Here is a 21,897-nt window from a genome sequence, read left to right as displayed (position 1 = left end):
TTCCCAAACTAGCTAAATTTATTGATTTGAAAGGATATTATTTATTTCTTACTATTTCCATTGAACCGGTTCGGTTCACTTGCTTTCTTTCTATTTTGTTTTTTTGGTTTTATTTTTATTTCCTTATAGATTTTGTTAAGTTGGAAGTAGTTGATTCGTGATATATTAACGTAAATAGTTGCAAGCTAGCTAAGAACCTTAATTTCGTTAAAAGATAAAAATTAAAAGCCTTAATTTTTCATCTTGATCAAATCAATCACAAAAATTTGGAATTTCAAGTAGTATTGTTCTATCAAGACTACCACAAATTATACGACGATAAGAGATTTCAAGGTATTGTTCATCTTTTTCATGTCTATTAATTGTATACTCTTTGTTAATGTCGGCTAATATGAATTTTTTTTTTGTTTAATGTGTATGATAAATTAAACTTACATATATTTATGTGATATATATTATATAATGGCAGACAATGGATATGTTCGGAGAACAATCTGCTACTCGATTGCTTGATCTTGTAAGTCATTCTTGCTCCTCTATCTAATGTGAATATGGATTCTTATCTCGTACATAATTCAAATTAATAGGATATATTAAACTATGGCATTAGAATTTAAATAAACCAAAATTTTTTTAAAAAAATAAAAAACCCATAAAGTGAACCGAACTGGAGTGAACCAAACCGGTTCAATGGAAATAATAAGAAATAAATATTATCATTTCAAATCAATGAATTTAGCTAGTTTGGGAATTAATATTGATAAGTAGCCGTTTTGATAAATACTTTTGTCAAACTAGCCGTTTTGATAAAAGATCTAGAATTTCCTATCAAAAATGCGGGAAATACATTTTTGGACTTTAAAAAAAGGTGATGGGAAAGTTACGAGGAACGGAGAGACTAATATTCTTGAAATTAATAAACTTTATCCTAAAAATTAATCTTAAAACTTAAATGAACGGTTAAAAAATTGTACTCTCTTTATTTGTTTGTCCTATTTACTTTTTGTACAAGCTCAATGCATGCAAATATGCAATATAGCTTAATAACTGAAATATACTCCGTATCAATTTACATACTACAAAAAATTACTCTGAAGGTTACATATTTGAAAAATAAAATCAAGATGAATACCACAAAATTAGCATTTGTTTTGAAGTATGAAAAAGTAATTAAATCATAAAATTCTATCTGAATTAAGCCATTCAGGTATTGTAGCTAATATATATGCCATTCTGGCTTAATGTCTGCATTCTTTCTGAATGTCAAGGCAGTGACTAGCATTTTTGAGACAACCAAAGCTTTTAATTATTTAAACAACATCGTCAGATTATTGAATCTTTATTTATTTAAGATTTGTCTCATCGTTCAAACGTACTTATATAGTTTTCATAATTTTTTAAATACTCCCTCCGTCCCTAAATTACATTCCTTTTTGGACACTTACACGGGAATTAAGGAGGGAAGAATAAGACAAATAACAATAATTAGATAATGCAATGAGAAGTACAAAGATAGATTAATTATTACTCATGACATGTCATCAATCTTTTGCAAAAAAAGGACCAATCACATGCTCCTAATTGAAAATTTTTAACCAATCATATTCATTGTAATTTGGCACAAGGATTATGAGTGAGATTAGGTAAGGATGAGTGAGAAATCATTAAATATAAAACAGAAAAAGAGAGTTAATTTACTAAAAAAAATTACCAAAAATAAAAAGGAGAAATGTAATTTTGGAATACTAAAAATAAAAAGGAGGAATGTAATTTAGGGACGGAGGGAGTATGTAATTTTAGAGATTAAGCAATAAGTATATATGAATTAAAAGCTCTCATATGGTTGATCCGAATATTTTTTGTCCAATCTGACTAATTTGATTTTGAAGAAAAAGGTACGGACTAGGAGTAACAAATATCTTAATTATATGTAGAAAATAACAATTCCTAAATGTGGTACTATTTACCTAAAGAAGGTGACAAACATGTATATGAATAATTGTATACACCTACACGGCTGCACCTTTTTTGGATTTTACACGGCTGCACCTAATTAAAGTCTTAAATTAATAAATCCTTCAATTCGTTAAGTCTTACAATCTTTAACCTCAAATTAGCAATTAATTACAAAACTTGGATATTAATTACAATATACCTTTTGAGACTCCGTATGACTATGTTTGATATTATATATAGAGAAGAATTTAGAATATTTCATCTCATTTTTAAAACCTAAAGATTCCAAATGGAAAGATGATGAACTTTAGTGAGCACATGTAAATAGTTTTCGAGTTGAGCATTTCTTAACTCGTGATCGACTCGCTCGATTAGCACCACTTAGAAAGATCAATAATAAACATATACTCCCTCCGTGCTAAAATAGATAGTGGGTTTAAACTCGTTTTGACTTTTACGGAGTTTTAGGAAAATTAGTTGAATTTATTAATTTTGAAAACCCAGGTAGTGGGTATAAGTTTAAAGAGAGAAAGGAATGAAAGGGATTTTGTAGGGACCGTTATTTAGTAAAAAGTAGAGACAATATTATTAAAAAAAAAATAGAAAGAAGTTACTAAAATATGACACGTTTTATTAGTGTCATATATTTAAACACGACTGTAAAATAAATTTGTTTTATTTATTCAAACACGTAGGGGAGGGAATATAAGACAAATTTGTCCCCTTATAAATTAACTTTGTAGGCCTTCAATAGTTCTTCACAAAGCCAAAAAACACCGGAATTATCATAAATACTTCAGACTTCAATTTTTTAAATCAACTCTTATTGAGTAAATATGCCGTGCTCAATTGAGGAAGCAAATGTTGTTCGTCCTCTTGCAAATTATCATCCAGACATTTGGGGCGATCGCTTCTTAAATTATACTCCTCCGGATACGGTATGATTTACATTTACTCCGTACGTAACATAATTTTTGCTCTTAAATACTTCGTATTAAGTTTAGGATGTACTTATTATTGAACGAGATATTCTACATTACAAATTCAAAAGGGGTTTCATATTAAAGCAATATGACATATTTGGTAATTAAGGGAGTAATTTTTTTTTTTCCTGTATTTTTTTTGGTTTGGTGTCTTTATTTTAGGGTATGTTGTTTACATGATTTAGTTTGATTAGATTTAATTTTAAGATTTAACTGAATTTTGACTTTATTTGAATACAAATTTGTAAGGTTAAATATTATTAAAAACTTTCCAATTATAAAAATTTCATATAAAATTTGATCTAATAATCATGTTTGGTTAGGTCTAACCTGATTATTTATGTAAAACTAAGCAAATAATTTGTATCAACTTATATAAGTTGAATTGAACATAGCCTTAAAAGATGAAAGGATACGGTCCAAAGAAATCGTCTATAAGTTAAAATATGTTCTACCTTTTACTCTTTGACTATTGGCTTAGGTTACCCAAGGCCAAATGGAGCAAGAGGCTGTAGCACTTAAAGAGCTAGTGCGTCAAGAACTTTTGGTCATTGACAAGGACCCAAAAGAAAGGCTTATATTTCTAGATGACATAATTCGACTTGGAGTAGCATATCACTTTGAAGATGAAATTGAAGACATCTTTCAAAAATTCAATGAGAAGTTTTATGTTGATGGTTGCTATGAGGATGATCTTTACTATGTTTCACTACGCTTTCGTCTTCTACGTCAACATGGCTTCTATGTTTCATGTGATACGACACCATCTTCATCACCATTAGATTGTGCTTGCATAGTTTTATGTGATAAATTTATTTACATTTGAAGATTATTAATTCATTATTTTTATGTACTAAACTAGATGTATTTGAAAACTTCAAATTTGAGGACAAAAGCTTTAAGGATTGTCTAGCAAGTGATGTTCAAGGCTTATTGAGCTTGTATGAAGCATCATATCTAGAAGTACATGGAGAGAAAACACTCGACGAAGCTCGTGCATTTGCTACTACTCATCTAACCTCCATTGCTACACAATTAAGCTCTCCCATGGCCGAACAAGTAGCCCATGCCTTGAAACTACCCCTCCATCGACGTACTACAAGACTAGAATCATGGCATCAAATCTCATTTTATGAGCCAAAGTCTTGCAACAATGAAACTTTGCTTAAATTTGCAAAGTTAGATTTTAACTTGCTTCAAATATTGCACAACACGGAACTTAGAGATCTTACCAGGTAATTATTTGAGATAACTTAATTAATTTAGATACATACTCTGAATGTTCTAAACTATGGTTTATGATTAAAACGTACAGATGGTGGAGAAGGCTGGATTTGGAAAAAAAATTACCTTTTGTACGACATCGATTGGTAGAGGTTCACTTCTGGATTTTGGGCGTGTACTACGAACCTAAGTACTCGTATGCGAGGATGTTGTTAACCAAATTGTTCAAGATTATATCTATTGTAGATGACATCTATGACTCTTATGGAACTATTGAAGAGTTAAAACCCTTCACAAAAGCAATTCAAAGGTTAGTTATCATGATTATATGTAGTAAATGAACCTAAACATTTTTAAACCTAACTATTGAACTAATTAGAAATTTTGACTTGGTGAAATATTAGGTGGGACAAAACTTGCATCGACCAATTTCCAAGCTACTTGAGAGTATTTTATCAAGTTATCTTAGACACGTTTGAAGAAATTGAGCAAAATTTAGCTTTGGAGCAACGATCATTTGGTGTTTATCATCTCCAAAAACAAGTACATACTAAAGCTTATCTATAATATAAACATTGTTTTTAGAAATTATATAAGAACATTGATGAATAATGGCTAAGTCTATTTGATAGATGGGCGTTACATGTCAAGCTTACTTGGATGAAGCTATGTGGCGTCATCAAAATGTTGTTCCTACATTCGACGAATACATGAAAAATGCCATTGGAAGCGCCGGCTATTTGTACACAATAGCTGCCGCTTTTCTAGGCATGGGGGAGTTAGCAACTAAGGATGCCTTTGAATGGATCGACCAACCAACAAAGGCTCAAAAAGGTTCATGCATACTCGCCAGGCTCTTGAATGACATTGCTAGCCATGAGGTATGTACAGATCTATAAAAGACTCTAGTCCGATATGATGCATTCTCCTTACATAGCAAGGAAAAAAAATCATTACGTGACTCGGTGATTATGTATATAGTATTCTAAATTCTAATTGATGAATTGTATTACAAATAAGTCCATAATATTATTACAAATTTATTTTTAATGATCATAGCGATTATAATCAATTCCTCTCAATCTCAATATTATTTTATTGATGTTTTATAGTTCGAGAAGAAAAGAAACCATGTTTCATCTTCAATAGATTGCTACATGGATCAATTTGGAACCTCCATTGAGGAAGCTAAGAGGGGGCTCCAAACATACATAGAGGAAGCATGGAAAGACATTAACGATGAAATACTTGGGCCAAAAATTGTGCCAAAGCCTTTGCTTTTGCGAGTCACCAACTTATCAAGGACATTATATGACGTTTATCACAATGATGAAGATGGCTATACTACTAGCACGTTTACGCAAGAAAAAATTGGCTTAATTCTTATTCATCCTATTGCACTATTATAAATTATGAATTTTATATCTCTTTTACTACCTTAAACTTTACTTATGGGTTGAGAAATTTCCCTTTGGTTATGAATAAATGATTTGTGTTGAAAAAACAGCATAAATGCATGTATAATATTAATAGTTAATGTTTACCTCTGTGTTGTATCATATTCACCATCATATTTGATTATATTTCTTTTGATAATTGTTTGATCATAGCTTCATAGCTTTCTACTTTTTAGGTGTAGTGATGTGTTTTCTTTAAACATGAACATGAATTCTCGAATTAAATAAAACGAGGAAATTTTGACTTTTACCACAAAAAAAATCAAAAAATTGTCTTTTACCACCAAAACTTCTAAAACTTTTATTTTACCACCAAAAAAAATTCTGAAAATTGTTTTTTACCACCAAACGTCAATAAAACCGTTAAATCTAACGGTTTAAAAAAAATTTCTTCGAATTTCGTGCGCAAAAGATGTTTTTCATAGGTTTAGGGGGGCACTTTGGCCCAATGTAGCCAATTTGAGGTCAGAATTGACAAAAAAAAATGAAATGCCTCGTTTTGCGTGTTCACGCAAATTGAGGTTTTTTTAAACAAGTAAAACGAGACATTTCCGATCATTTTTTGTCAATTCTAATCTCAAATTGGATCCATAGGGCCAAAGTGCCCCCCAAAACCTTTAAAGAGCATGTGTTTGAAACAAAAATCGAAAAATTTTAAAAATTTCGTTAGATTTTTGACGACAGGTGGTAAAAAACAACTTTTAATTTTTTATTTGGTGGTAAAATAAAAGTTTTAGAAGTTTTGGTGGTAAAAAAACATTTTTTTGATTTTTTTTGGTGGTAAAAGTAAAAAAATCCATAAAAATCCATAAAACAAACTTAAAGGATTTTTCTTGCATGATAATCATTAATTAGGCTTACAAAGGGTCCTTATTTGAGCATATTTGGCAAATAAAAAAAAATTAAAAAAAAAATGCCAATGCACAACTTTGACTATGATATTTATAATTATATATTATTCCCTCCGTCCCATAATATAGTTATTGTTTCTTCATAGTATTTAAGAAAAAAGGAGGAGAAAGTGGATGAATTACATTAATTAAAGTAAAAAATACAATCATAGACAAAAGTTAAAGAAAAAATGGAAAAAAGTACAAAACATGTTCAAAATTCAAGGGTGAAATTAGGAAATACAATGAATAAAGTTAAAAAAGTGAGGGTATATTAGGCTTTACTAACTATCCAAAAATAGATAAAGGAACAACATTTTGGATCTCCAAAATAGAAAAATAAGAAATATATTATGGGACGGAGGCAAAAATAAACAGTATAAAAAGATTAATGTGTATGTGTAGTGGTGGATTCCAGCATAATATAATTAATGTGTATGCGTAGTGGTAGAATCCAGCTTAATATCTTATTCAATATTGCCCTATTTTTTTTCAATATAGAATCGAGTCAAACCTGAATCTTGAAATTATAAGACCCGATTGAACTAATTCCAAATGTCTTATTACATCCAGAGTTACTCAACTCAAATCCATAATTTTAAACGACTCAACAACTCTATTGTCATTTATACTCATTGATTGTGTTTAAATTTAAAGAGATGGAATAGATAGCATAGAAGACTTAGGGTCTATTCACATTTACTGAATTGAGCTGAACTGAACTGAATTGAATTGAGCTAAAATAAATATTTTATGAGAGAATGAAATTAGGAGCTGAACTGAACTGAACTGATTGGAGTCGAAATGAACTGATTGGAGTCGAACTGAACTGATTGGAGCTGAAATGAACTGAACTGAAATTAAGCTGAAGTGAACAGGCCCTTAACTGATTGCTTAATATATTATTTGCTACATAAAATGAAATACATTCAATCCTTTAAATAGGAAAACTTGCCAATTATAACTGGTGAAATGACCTATTTTGCGGGTTACAATCATCATTTTTTATTTTTGCAAATTACAACCAAATGAATCACAAAACATTTTAAACTACAAACAAAATCCAATTTTTGGCCATTTTTACCAGAATATGACGTCATTATATCAATAAATGATTTCAAACTAATATTGTCTCGGGGTTATCTTTTATATTAATAAATGATTAATGACGTCGTCACATTCCGGTGAAAGTGGCCAAAAATCGGATTTTGGTTGTAGTTTAAAAAATTTGGTGGCTTTTTTTGTTGTTCTTTGCAAAAACAAAAAATGATTGTTGTTGTAACCCGCAAAATGGATACTTTTACTGGTTGTAATTAGCAAATTTGTTCTTTAAATAAGTTAATGATGTAACTATCAGGTTAAAAATAAGGAAATCACTACTAATACACTTACCCACTAACAACTCTACAAGATATTCTATGACCACGAAGTCTTTAACGGAAAGACTAAAACCATTATTCTTAAAACTACGCAAACTTAGGGCCTGTTCACATTTATGTAATTTCAGGTTAGTTCAGTTCAGCTTCAATCAGTTCAGTTTATTTCAGTTCAGTTCAGCTCCAATCAGTTCAGTTCAGTTCACTTCAGTTCAGCTCTTAATTTCCCTCTCTCATAAGATATTCATTTCAGCTCAGTTCAGTTCAGTTCAGTTTAGTTCAATTCAGCTCCAATCAGTTCAGTTCAATTCAGTTTAATTTAGTTCAGCTCAGTTTAGTAAATGTGAACACACCCTTAGTTTGAATCAATAAACCAACAAATTGTGGTAGTAACAAATGCAAGAAAGCTATGTGAAAAATGACAACAAATGCAAGAAAACTTAATGAAAAATGACAACACTCATACTTAGCCCTTTATGATTCAATTAACTAGCATGTGTTATTAGCTACATGGCCTACATCCACGAGCGAGCATGTGGAGAGTTTGATATTATTTAGTCGGATATTATGGAATACGGTATGTTAAAACAGAAATACTCCGTAAGAAACACCTTGAAAATAACTTCAATTAAACAGAAAGCAAACTGTGGCCCACCTTAACATATTCCTCGCGAGAAACAAGGCAATAATTTAAAATGAAAAAAAAAAAAAAAAAAAAAAACCAACAAACAAAAAAAAAATGCGTAAGAAAGAATGAGACAAGCAAAGATGTTCAATCATTAGAATGAACATCAAAGTGAATTTTAAATTTTAAGGAAAAAATACACTTTAATAATCCCAACTATAGCCGATTTACTTTAATAATCTCGACTAAGTTTTATTATTTAACAATCCTAACTATTGGGTATGTTTGCCTCCAATGATCCCAATGACCGGTAACCCACTAAAAGGGTAAAATTTTTTTAAAGGCCACATGACAGTACATAATTGACCTAAAATTAAACAAAGTTAAATTACAAAAAAAAAAAAAAAAGCAAAATAACAAAAAACCCAAATCCTATAATCACCACTCCCTCACCATAAAACCCAAGGCTAAACTCCCACTACAGCCCACCGGAACCGGTCGGCCACCTCCCTAACTCACCCACCCCCCGCCCCCCAAATGGCCGACCGACCTTCCCAAACCCCAAAACCACCAGCCGCACCGCAGCAACAGCCACCAATTACTCTTCCCGTACCGCCAACGGCGCCCACATTAACCACTCCAACAATTCAACCACCACAAAGTCGAACTCCAATTGCCCAACAATAATTCAACCTCTAGCCAACAATTCAACCACCACGAAACAACAATTTAACCTCCAATAACCATAATTCGCCAAAAATCACATCATCAATTTCGACCATCAATTGAAGCAATTACGTGGGTTGTTGCGGTTGGTGATGTTGAGGGGTTGCGTGGGTTGGTGCGGCTGCCAAGAGTAGGTGGTTCTTGCGTGGGTGTCGCAGTTGGTGATGTTGAGGGGTTGCATAGGCGGCTGCCAGGGTTGTGAGGTGTTGTGATGGAAGTTGGTGGTTGGTGGTTTGTGCGGCTGCAAGGAGTATTGTTGCAGTTTATTGTTGGTGGCCGGTGGTTTGTACGGCTGCCCCTGCTACCTTAAAGTTGGTGTTGGCAGTCAGGGTTGGCCGCCCGGTTGTTTTTGGTGGCTAAAAGGGGGTAGCCAACCAGTCAGGCGAGGTTAGGGGTGGGGGTTAGTGTTTCACGGTGGGAAAGGTGGCTTGGGATTTTTTGTTTTTTAATTTTTTATGTTTTTATTTTTTTTAATTTTTTTTAGACCAATCACATGTTGACACGTGTCATAGTAACCTATTATAACAGGTCGTTGACTTTGTGTTAACCGGTTGGGACTATTGTTGGCAAACATACCCAATAATCCCTTTGACTTATTATCGGTTGAAAAGGTTATTTTGGTTTTTTTTTCATAAATGCCACGTGTCTATACCTAATTAGCTAAAAATATTAATAATAATAAATAAACCAGCCCCTCACCCTTTCCCTGACCACCCAACCCAACCGCACCACATGGGGAGGAGATTGTCGGATTAGACGGGGATGAGAAGGGAGGCCGGAAACCAACAGAGAAGGAGGCGGAAAGGTTGGGGATGAGGGACCGGTGGTCGGAAATCCCACCTAGCCCCCCCACTACCCCTTTACGGTTGTCACAACAACCAAATCCCACCTTTCAAAAATCCGGCCACCCAACTCTTAACGACAGCAGGTCGCCCCCACCCCTCTCGTAGCTGCGTTGGTTTCCCCCTCCCCTGCGATGATAATGCAACCCACCTCCCTCCTTTCGTAACACCAGTTCATCGCCAATTTCTCCACCAATTGATTCACCTTAGCTTCGAAAATCCTCAACGAAGCCTGAAGCTGCTTAAACGAATTCTCAACCTCCTCCTTCTCGATCAAAAGTGCAGCAATTTCATTCTCTTTCACCTGTAAATTCTCGACCCAGATGTTTTGATGGTGGGGTAGGGGTTTCGTGGGCTTTTAGAGCGACGAGGGAGGATTTTAATCAGTGGTTGTTTGGAGGAGAGAGAGGGGATTTACGAGAAGAGATGAGGTAGCGGCAGGGCGGCGGGATGGTTGGGGTTAGTTCGCCGGTGGGGTAAAAGGGATTGAAGGAGGTTGCGGCTGGTGTTTGGGATCAGATTTCGGTGGGCGATGGTGGAGGAGCTTGTAGGAGTTTATAGGTACTACGCAGCGGAAATAACATGAATCATATTCATACAGTACCTAATCCAAGGATCTAATGCATAACACATAAAGCACAAATAATTGTACCTTTGAAGCGTGATTCCACGTGCGATCGAGCAAGAACAAAGGGAGATAAAGAACCCCAAGCGTGATTCCTCTACTTGGTCCACGGGCACAGATTAAGACCTCCACTAATGCTAGTTAGTCGTGACTGAACGCTTCAATCAACCTTCAACGGAGAGGAGAGACATACTAACCAAGAACCACCACGATAACCACCACATGCGCCACCAAGGGGTGGCCGGCCGTACGGACGTGAGGGGAGGATAAAAGCCGTGAGTTAGAGAGAGAATTAGGGTTTTGGGATTGGTTGCCTTGATGTCAAAATTCACAGTGTGTGAATTATGACTGCTTACTGCAAACCCTAGGCATGGATCTTATTTATAGATCTCATCTCTAAATAAGAGCCCATGTCAAAAGCCCAAAACCTAATTCCAATCCAACCATGCTAGCCCAATCCAATTCATGATTAGTTAATTGCTCATGAAGCCCATTAATGGGCCTCTTACTTGCTTAACCCAATACCCTTGTTGTGTGACCTCATAGGATCCATTCTATAAGGCTTTGGGCTATTTAACTAATCCAAAAATCAATTATCATATCTAGCACCAGATATTGACGACCCTATAGAATGAACTTATTATCTCCATAATAGTGATCCTTGATATATCTAGTAATTGCACTTATCGAAGACATAATTCCTTCAATCTCCCACTTGTCTGAGACAAGTGCGCAATATTCAAATTCCTTAAGTCAATGTGTGTCGATTTGATAATATGATTGCATCTCATGTCGTGATCATATTAATCTACAAATCTTTCTTGAAATCTGAGTTAGAATTACAAAACAAATGGTTACTATGTAATCCATTTGAGCACGGCCATGCATTTTCTGAATTCTCCCTCTTCAAGGGGCCAAGACACATTCCTAATTAAATAGGTAGACTCAATCCAATCTTATGGCAACCAAAGCTCCCACTCAATTCATGAAGTGACCGGGAAACATCCTTTATAATCCCCATTCACGGCAAGACGTTTGAATGTACCACAGTCAAAACAATCATTGAATAGAATCAGTGTTCCACTCATGTCAAAGGAATCCACTAATATATCCGGAAGTTCTATACTTGAACTTCAAAGTAGGTCTATAGTTCGATCATGCATCATTCATGCATATCCATGTGATTGACCGAGCATCACTACGCTCCTATAGCCCATGAAACTGCGCTATCCAATCAATCTTAACATGCTAGTCCAAATAGAAATCATTTATGTCCACTTTAATGATTCCAAACTAGGAACTTAAATAATATATGAATTTAGTTCACCTGTGGGGTTTCATTCAAAAGGTCATCAACCTAGTGAGCCCATCAATTCATAATTATTTTGGACATTTTATTTAATCTTGAAACCACGATTAAATAAGATTGAAACTTTGTTTCAATTGATAAACATAATTCTGCAAGCTAATGTATTTACTTTTGTAATATGCTTTCTCAAAACATACACAACTAAAATTACATAACTTGCTTCAATCCAAAAACCTTAGTATGACTCTCATACCTTGGTCATGGAAGGGGTTCAGTAAGTAGAGTTCATGAGACATTCTCATAAACATGAACTTTGCAATTTCTAAATCTTATAATCATTTCTATCTCCATACACTAAGAATTTTCCTTCGCCCTTTCGCAAGGAATGAACTTAGGAATTTCTAATTTGTATTCCAACATTACATTGGATTTCGATTGAAATCTATCATCACTTGTTCTTTAAAACACGTGAATCAAATAGACGAGTATAGTCCATGGCATGTGCATGATGCATCCTTTGCAAATTGCATAAGGATCATCACTCAAAGTCTTAATTTCATCAATCCTTTCTCAAGGTATTGAATCATTAAGCAACGTGCCATGTCACAAGGGATTGAAACTCTTTTCAATATAATGTTGAACCTTATAAGAATCTCATCAATATAAGCTTCTTAACCAAAAACCAAACATCCTTCGAGACTTATCTCTATAGATCTTGAATCCCAAATGTACTCATCTTCTTCTTCAAGGTTTTCATATAAAATGCATTAGCCATTACTTGATCCTTCAATAATTGCATTCTGTACTAGACCAAGAAGACTTCATAGCTCCCACTAAATACCTTGTACATACAAGACCTTTTCTTCATTTTACGAGAACATCAAACGATTTGATTAACTCACAAAATTAGGAACACTAACTCCCTGATGCTAACTTCAATCCATTATTGATCTTTTATGCATCCCTAGGATTATTGGATCTCCAAAATTTTGATTGTATCATATACAAATCTTATTTCATGAACAATTTCAAGAAAGCGTTTAGATATCCATCTACCAAATCTCATAAGGTAGAAATCACTCAAATATCTTTAATAGATCTTTGCAATGTGACTAATGTAAAGGTTTCATCGTAATCATAGTCATACTATGAATATGTTGAATCCATTAACAAGTCTTTGCTTTAGTTAGAAAACATTTTTCTTTCTTGTCTGCTTTGCTTAAATGGGTTTCACCCAATTTTGGCAAATTATTCAAGTGTCATACACTTGCTTACAGACTTAGAATCTATTTCAGATTTCATGGTTTTAAAACCACTTGGAGTCATAACTTGTCAAATCATCATTATTACTTGCATAATCATCATGTTCCAAAATAAATATTTTAGAACTCTTAGTCAATATGAAATCATATTTCTTTGACTAAGTTTTACATATGCTAGTCATCCTTGTGGGTTTTACGCAACAATTGAAACTCATACAACAACTTTGTTTAGTTTTCAATGAGAAACGACAATAGAGGATGTGCACTTGGAATGTACTACCTTCGACACATGGTTATTAATCCCATTACACATAATGAGACCACGCGTTGTCATTTGTAACATGAGGTGAATCATGCTCATATTGTTGCTGTTATTCGATAACTTCTCAAATTTCTTCGAGATTTTCGAAATCACTTTTCTTGAACTCTTTCAAGGCTCTCGAACTTTTCAAGATTCTTATACTCCCACTTGCCTTTTAGGGAGGCATATTTAGCATAGCATAGGGTGAACCAACCATGGTTTTGAACCATGTTTGTTTGTTGCTTTTCTCGAACTCTTTAGAGATTTACACTACTCCCACTTGACCTTTTGGAACAATTTCCATAAGGGCACCTACTTGAGCAACAAACATTTTGTGCTAAGTATGGTTGTATGGTAGTACCCCGTGCTCTATATAGGAATCGAACGTGCATCAAACGGTTTAATACATGTTTTATTCCTTGCTTTGTAGAAAGACTTAATAAGAACTTTTCTTATCCATATCACATATGAAGCCTTTGCTACATTTGATTTGACCTATGTAGTTTGTTTAGTTTTGTAGCTTATCTTAAAAGTATATCCCTTGAACAATGGTTGGAAGATAGGTAATTTACATCCATTATCAAAATATATCTCATATAGATTGATAGCTTCTTCCATAAACACTTCACAAGGTTTGCTTTTGGAATTTGTTGTAAAACGTTTTCACAACTCTTGGATGTTTATCAAGGTCTTGGCTTAAATTCTCATTATTACGATCATATTGCAATACTTTGAATGTGTTGCCAAGCACATGTCTCGACTTAAATTTTCACAATTACAATCATATTGTAGTGTAATCATTATCTTGTCAAGTTGATACTGAACTTCATACTGAACATTTTGAACTTTTCAAAATTTTCACTTCCATGCTTCAACTAAGCATAAATAGTGATCGTATCACAAATGAAGTTTCATTGTCTGTCTCTAGCCTTTGAACCTTTGGTTTTCTTACATCGATATGTATTCGACCTTGAGGTCGCATCATCATTTTTCTAAATGGTGACTTTGTCAAAGTTTCAAATTAGAATGATAATTACATATATCAATGGATTCATAATTCAATGATATTGAAAGTCCATCCCTTTGGATCTTCCGCATGCAATTTTCATTTTTATTCGAATTAATTGACATTTTAGAGACAACTTATATATATATATAGAAATGGTTTAACTATTTCTATCATATAGAACTTTAAACCTATTTAGCAATTCAAAACACATTATGACTCAATGAAGCATAGAATAACATTTATTCTACGTTTTTGAATCTTCGATGTTTAGTCATCACTAACATTGAATGGTGTTTTGATAATGGCAAGAATGAATAACATTTATTAAATTCTAGCCAATTATTAGTGGTGAAATATTGGTTCTACTTGTAAAGTTGCAACTTTTGCTTCCAGACTTGTAGATTCTACTTGTGAAGTTGCAACATTTGCTTCTAAACTTGTATATTTATTCCTCCTTTAGCAATAACTTCTTCCTTTAGTTCAATCACATTGTGCAATGAGTGATCTAAACAAGACATCATATGTCCAAGAAGTAGCAATATGCTAAATCAATTTCTATAATATAATTCTTAAATTGGAACATTTCCATTCTTTTACCTTCCAACTGTTATGAGGTAGTTTCTAATCAATTGGAATTGATCCATTTAATTTGAAACATTTGTTGTTCATAACAACTTTTAGCATGTAAGTAGTTCTAGGTTTGAGAAGTAGCAACTTGTTTGCATTTCTTGGCCTATAACTTCTTAATGCAATCCTCATATATTCCTAAACCTTTCCCGTTTGACCCACCTAGAACATTTCTCTTAGGTTCAAAATGATACCTTGCTCAAATACTTTAAGCACTTTTCATGATTCTGCTAAGTCTATTCTATCATTATTTATATTTGAGTTTAATCAAGCATTAAACTCTATAAAAAGTAGATGAAGAATACTGTCATTTGATCAACTTTTGATCATTGAGATTTCCAATCACTTTCTTATATTCAATCATATTGAAGATAAGAGATTTTACTGGACTTTTATACTTGTCTTTTGGAGGGTTTGTACCTCTCATCTCATTATATCCCTTGAAATACTTTTCAAAATGAAGATGTGCTGGCATTTTACTCAAACATTTTGAATAAAACCAACCTTAGACATGTAACATGGATTTCTAAAACTTGTCTTTTAGAACAATCTTAGCAAAATTAGAATATAGGTTTATGGATTATCTTTTAAACTTTTTGAGAACGTTTCTCAACTTTATTTTCAATCGAGGAGATTATATATAATAATAAAATTAGAACGACATGTTACTTACAAGTAAACACAAAATTCAATTATGTTTATTAAAATTTAAAGTACCATAAGCGAATTAAATTGGTAACTTTAAAACACTCTATTCAATTTAAGTGATCCCAACTTGAATTAAGTGATTCCAAGATCCTTTATTTGTGCAATAATTAACCAGAGTGAGGCCCTGCAATCAACCATTACATTTTCAAGGTGAGTAAACTCTTTACTGATTACAACTCTTGTAATTCTTGGTTGAATAATTAACCATCGCATGTTTAATTATTACTCTTAGCTTCAAGGTTCTAAACGCTTTAGGTAACCTTGTTGAATATAACCAATTAAAAGTGTAGATATGCGGTCCTACCCCCACTTCCCCAAGATATATTATGATGCTCTGCTGAGGGCTGACCAATCACAAACGATCAAGGTTTTCGTCGGGTTTTTAATTGGAAAAGCTGCATCAATATTACTGGGATCTAGATTTATTATGTTGTGATTAAATAGTGAACTCTAGCGCATCATCACAAAACATCAATAAAATCTAACATGCATAAAATACTGAATGCATAAATAAGACATAGCATGGCCCCTAATCCTAAGAAAACTAATAAAGTAAATGCTCCCACTTGAACCACCATGGATCGCATCCACCTTGCTCCTTTGGGCCTTCACTTCATGGGCTTCTTGGATTAACTGCAACCTGTAATTCTACTCTATTCTATCTACGACTTAAATAAAATAAAATAAAATTACAAAATACTTTATCGGTTCGTAGACCGTACTAAGATTACAAAAATACATTACGATGCGCAGATCGTATTTAGCAATCTACTGGGTCATACTAGTCATTATATAGCAATAAACAACATCATATAGTATAAAATTGCCACATAATAAATCACTCATCATGCTTTCCTAAACTACAACATCGAATGTTCACAATTAAGGAAACATGGCATCTAAATATCTCATATTTTAATTAATGTAATTAGATAATATCATATATTATTCATGATCATCAATAAAATATCATATATTCTAAATTAGTCATGAGATAGAATCAAATCTTATTTTAATCTTAAAAGATAAATCATATTTATCCTCAAAGATTATCCTAACAAAGTTAGGAAATTCTATCCTAATTACTAGCCAATCACAATATTTTAAATCAATTATATCCAAAAATAATTATGGGATAATCACATTATTTAAATCAATCTTTATCTTTTTGGAATATGCTCAGAATATTCTAACAAATCCTATCCAAAATTAAAAACTTTAATTAAGGATAATTATCAAAAACCAACTTTTGAAATTTGATCTTATCTCCAAAATAAAATCAGATTTTATCTTGAAAATATTTAAAAAACAAAATAATTTTAATAAAAACATTTTTTTTTTTGAAAAAACTGGGAATACCGTGGCTTGGCTTGCTGCCAGCCACTTCCCAAAACACTGCAGCAACCAGGCCGAAGCCTGACCACCGCAGCTGCCTGCCGCAGCAGCCAGGACTCAGCCCAGCCACCGCAGAACTAGCTAGCGCAGCCAGGAGTCAAGCCCAGCCACGCTATCACCAGGGCAGCAGCTAGACGTGCAACGCTTGCAAACGTCCAGCCACCACTCGCGGCAAAACCGAGTTGCCCTACGTGACTGAGCTTTCCGCCCAGCCACACGCTGCTCCTGCCGCAGCCAGGCCGGAGCCCAGCCGCAGCCGCAGCCAGCCGCGCAACCAGGCAGAATGCCTAGCCCCGACAGCCAGCTAGCAGAGCAGCAGCAACGTGTTTCAGCCACTGCCCTGCCTCTGTTCCACCACCCTGCTGTCCTCTTCCCCACTGACCACCGGAGCAGCCACCGTGGCGCATGATAGGTCCTAATTTGTACATATTTTAGGTGCTTATCTACAGTCAATTGTTTATGGATTTAGAAGTCTAAGTTGTATTTTTACATTATTTGCTTAGGTTATGCTCTACTACTCTCCGTTTGTGTGTTTTGATGAATTTCAGGTGATTTAGATGCAAATGGACTATGGTTAGATAATCTTGAGTATAATAATAATGAAGTATGAAGCTACGTTGCTTTAGGATATCATATCATGTCTTCGAGATGAAATAAGGATAGAAAGAAGCAAGGGCGTTGATGAAAGACTTGGCAAATATGAGTCCCGTCCACTATTTTGATCATAACTTTTGATCTACAAATGATATTGGAGTGATTCAAATTGTATTGGAAAGTAGACTTCAAGAGCTTTCCAACGATATATTACACGCCTCAAACAAAGATCTGGAGCTCAAGTTATGACCGTTTTAAGAAGAGCTACGCGTGCAGCAGCGAGATACACGAACGTGCCCTATGCTTACACGCCCGTGTGTGGACAATTCTTGGACGATTTAGCCCGAATTAGTTTCCTAATTCTATCCTAATTCCTAGCTTTATTATAAATACTCCTTGGCTTTATTATCCCATAACCCCCATTAGTTTAGAACCCTAGTTTTCTCTCTAGTTTTATTTTATTAATTCAAGTATTATATTTTCTTCATCTCTTTCATTTATTTTATTTCTTTTATTATGTCAGAGTAGATTATTATTCTAGGGTTAGGTTTAACCCTAGCCATGATTGATACTTGATTTATTCTTTGAAATTCTCAATTAATTGTTATATTGTTCATGCTTAATTAATTGTGCTTATGCCAATACTAGATTAGAGATAATTGGTATTGTGATTATTCCTTTGTTTTAATCGCAACGAAAGTTGGGTTTTAACGGAATCGAATAAATTAATTAAGGGTTTGAAGTTCATCATGAAAATAGTTGAATGGATGATTAGGAAGTTAGAGTAATGTGCTTAATGTCTCTAATTTGCATGATTCCATGAAAATAGGCTTGATTGTGATTAGAGAAGCCATTGATAACTCGAAAGAGACCTTTGGTATTATATCTAGGGATTACTTTTCCTTGTGAACATATAATTAATTGGTTGGGGTAAGAATTTGTCTTGCATTGATTATGCTAGTGGTGATACTTAATTCTAGATGTTTTTATTATTTGATTTTCTTGTTTTAGTAGTATAATATATTGATATTTTCAACCCTATTTTGATTGACTCGACTAATTTTAATTCATAGTAACCAATATTGATACTACCTTCTCTGTGGGATCGACCCTGACTTACCCTACTACATAATTAGGAGGTTTAGTTAGGTATTATTTTTGTTAGGTGTGCGACCGCCTACCAGCGCACCCGAGGGTGGTTGTGCCACCCAGCCGTGGTTGCTCCCTTCAATTCTTGTTTTCTTTTTTTTTTTTGAGTGAAAATTAATTTCACAACTTTTGTAAAATTAATTTTGGTGATCTAATTAATTAAACATAAACTCTTTTATGCCTAATTTCAAAATTAATCCAAAATCACTATTTCAATTAATTTGGGGATTTTCATAAAATCTAATCTATAATTCATATAAAACACTTTTACATAAATTAATTAATCAAACACAACATTTTATGTATGATTAATTAAAATAGATCAAATTAAATGATTAAAATTCGAAAATCATCAAAAATAAGCACAAAAATCAAAATTTTAGGGCTTTATTTCAATCATAATTTTCGAAAATACTAGGGCTTATTCGGATTTTGCTAGAACAATTGAGCAATTAAATCATATTTAATCATATCCCAAAAATTAAATCTCCATTTAATATAAAGATTGAACCATAATAAATTATTCTCCCTCCTAATTGAATTAAAATTGTGGACTATCAAAGAATTATTGGCAATATGCGTAAATGCAATAGGCTAACTGATACCACTGTAGGAGTTTATAGGTACTACGCAGCGGAAATAACATGAATCATATTCATACAGTACCTAATCCAAGGATCTAATGCATAACACATAAAGCACAAATAATTGTACCTTTGAAGCGTGATTCCACGTGCGATCGAGCAAGAACAAAGGGAGATAAAGAACCCCAAGCGTGATTCCTCTACTTGGTCCACGGGCACAGATTAAGACCTCCACTAATGCTAGTTAGTCGTGACTGAACGCTTCAATCAACCTTCAACGGAGAGGAGAGACATACTAACCAAGAACCACCACGATAACCACCACACGCGCCACCAAGGGGTGGCCGGCCGTACGGACGTGAGGGGAGGATAAAAGCCGTGAGTTAGAGAGAGAATTAGGGTTTTGGGATTGGTTGCCTTGATGTCAAAATTCACAGTGTGTGAATTATGACTGCTTACTGCAAACCCTAGGCATGGATCTTATTTATAGATCTCATCTCTAAATAAGAGCCCATGTCAAAAGCCCAAAACCTAATTCCAATCCAACCATGCTAGCCCAATCCAATTCATGATTAGTTAATTGCTCATGAAGCCCATTAATGGGCCTCTTACTTGCTTAACCCAATACCCTTGTTGTGTGACCTCATAGGATCCATTCTATAAGGCTTTGGGCTATTTAACTAACCCAAAGATCAATTATCATATCTAGCACCAGATATTGACGAGCCTATAGAATGAACTTATTATCTCCATAATAGTGATCCTTGATATATCTAGTAATTGCACTTATCGAAGACATAATTCCTTCAGAGCTGAGTACGTAGTGGTTTCAATTTTTTTAAAAGTTTTTTTTTCCTTTTTTTTTTTGAACTTTATAAATAAGAATTGTCTCATCGTTTACGTTTCAAATACACTAATAGTTTTTATAAAATTTTAAAGATATTGCTAACGCACACTCCCGCAGCGTTAAATAAGCATTTAAAATATTACCTAAAGTGGTATTAATTTGGGAATGCATGACAAAACTATGCTTTGATCGGTGCAATTAATGTTCATATTTATGAAAAATTTGTTAAAAATAAGCCAACTTTTGCGCAATTAGCTCAAAAAAAGCCAACCTTTTGATTAACTCAGTATAAGTTGACTTTTCTTAGATATTTTCTCAAAATGAGTCTAAACCTGCTAAATTAAAATGTAACCGGTTGTTAAGGTAAAGTATGACATGTGTCATTTTATGGTTCGTCCTTTTTTTAAAAAAAAAAAAAATTATTATTTATTTTTTGATTTTATTTTAAAAAATTCAATTTATAATTTAATAGTGATATCAAAGTTAATGAAAAAAACTACAAAAAAAAAAAAAGAAATCCAAGCCACCAACCTCTACTCACTACCGGCCCCTCCTTTTTCTAGCGGGCGGCGAACGACGCCCACACCTCTTCGTGGTCGGTTGTGTTCCTTGGTGACCCCATCCCCTCCTTTCCCCATTCCTGCCCCTAAATCCAACCCTCAAACTCTAAACCCAATTCACAGCGCGAAGAAGAGCGTCGGCGAGGTAGAGAACACTATTAGAAAACAGTCAAATTCCGACGGAATGGTTCCGACGGACATGAAAATCCGTCGGAAAGTGCAAAATTTCCAACGGATTTTATTTCCATCGAACATCTTCCGACGGAATTTTAATCCTTCGGAAAATTCTTTATTTACGACGGAAATTCCGTCGGGAAATGTTACATTTTTTTGAAAAAAAACATGATGTATAGAGGTTTTCGGACTCAATTTAATTCTAAAGGTCAGATTTGAGGCCAAAATTAATAAAAATAATTGAAGATAATCTTCTTGTTTGCATCACACAAACCGAGTTATTTTTTAATTAGTATGTAAAACGATGTACAATTCAACTTTCACTTTCAAACATGACTTAAAGTCCCTTCTTTAATACGGAGTATCAATGAAATTGACGCATTTTCAAAAATGTCAATTGTGAAGGTTATGATCGTAAAATATATGTTTAATTTGTCAAATCAAATCATTTAAAGGTTATGTATTGATCCTTCCATAGCCAAGATTTGGGTAATAGAGCATGGTCTCCACTAGGCTAAAAGTATTTAATAGCAAGTAATTCATACAACTATAACATTAATGTTCATAAACATGACATAGATTTAATGAAATTACAATAACCAAGTGTTCCTCACTTATTCACGATCTACACCCACAATATATGAAGTGTTGATCGACCTAAATAGAGAATTCAT

The 21,897-nt window shown here is 33.7% G+C and overlaps 1 protein-coding gene across 1 annotated transcript; it reads left to right on the top strand.

The window, feature by feature from the left end:
• Nucleotides 1-2,744: 2,744 nt before the first annotated feature.
• Nucleotides 2,745-5,722, top strand: LOC145605754 ((-)-germacrene D synthase-like). Its single transcript, XM_081661821.1, has 7 exons — nucleotides 2,745-2,894; nucleotides 3,421-3,691; nucleotides 3,802-4,174; nucleotides 4,255-4,473; nucleotides 4,568-4,706; nucleotides 4,796-5,044; nucleotides 5,276-5,722. The coding sequence occupies exons 1-7, from the start codon at nucleotides 2,793-2,795 to the stop codon at nucleotides 5,570-5,572; spliced, it is 1,650 nt and encodes a 549-aa protein (XP_081517947.1). The 5' UTR covers nucleotides 2,745-2,792; the 3' UTR covers nucleotides 5,573-5,722.
• The last annotated feature ends 16,175 nt before the right edge of the window (nucleotides 5,723-21,897 follow it).

The sequence above is a fragment of the Chenopodium album genome, chromosome 22 (assembly GCF_948465745.1).
Source record: "Chenopodium album chromosome 22, dcCheAlbu1.1, whole genome shotgun sequence".
Lineage (NCBI taxonomy): Eukaryota > Viridiplantae > Streptophyta > Magnoliopsida > Caryophyllales > Amaranthaceae > Chenopodium > Chenopodium album.
This window is presented reverse-complemented; position numbering and strand designations above follow the sequence as displayed.

Bases quoted from the DNA above. Each gene is read 5' to 3' on its own strand.
- LOC145605754 (XM_081661821.1), top strand. From the start codon at position 2,793: ATGCCGTGCTCAATTGAGGAAGCAAATGTTGTTCGTCCTCTTGCAAAT. The intron at 2,895-3,420 runs GTATGATTTACA...CTATTGGCTTAG, and splicing joins ATTATACTCCTCCGGATACG to GTTACCCAAGGCCAAATGGA. The intron at 4,175-4,254 runs GTAATTATTTGA...TAAAACGTACAG, and splicing joins GAACTTAGAGATCTTACCAG to ATGGTGGAGAAGGCTGGATT.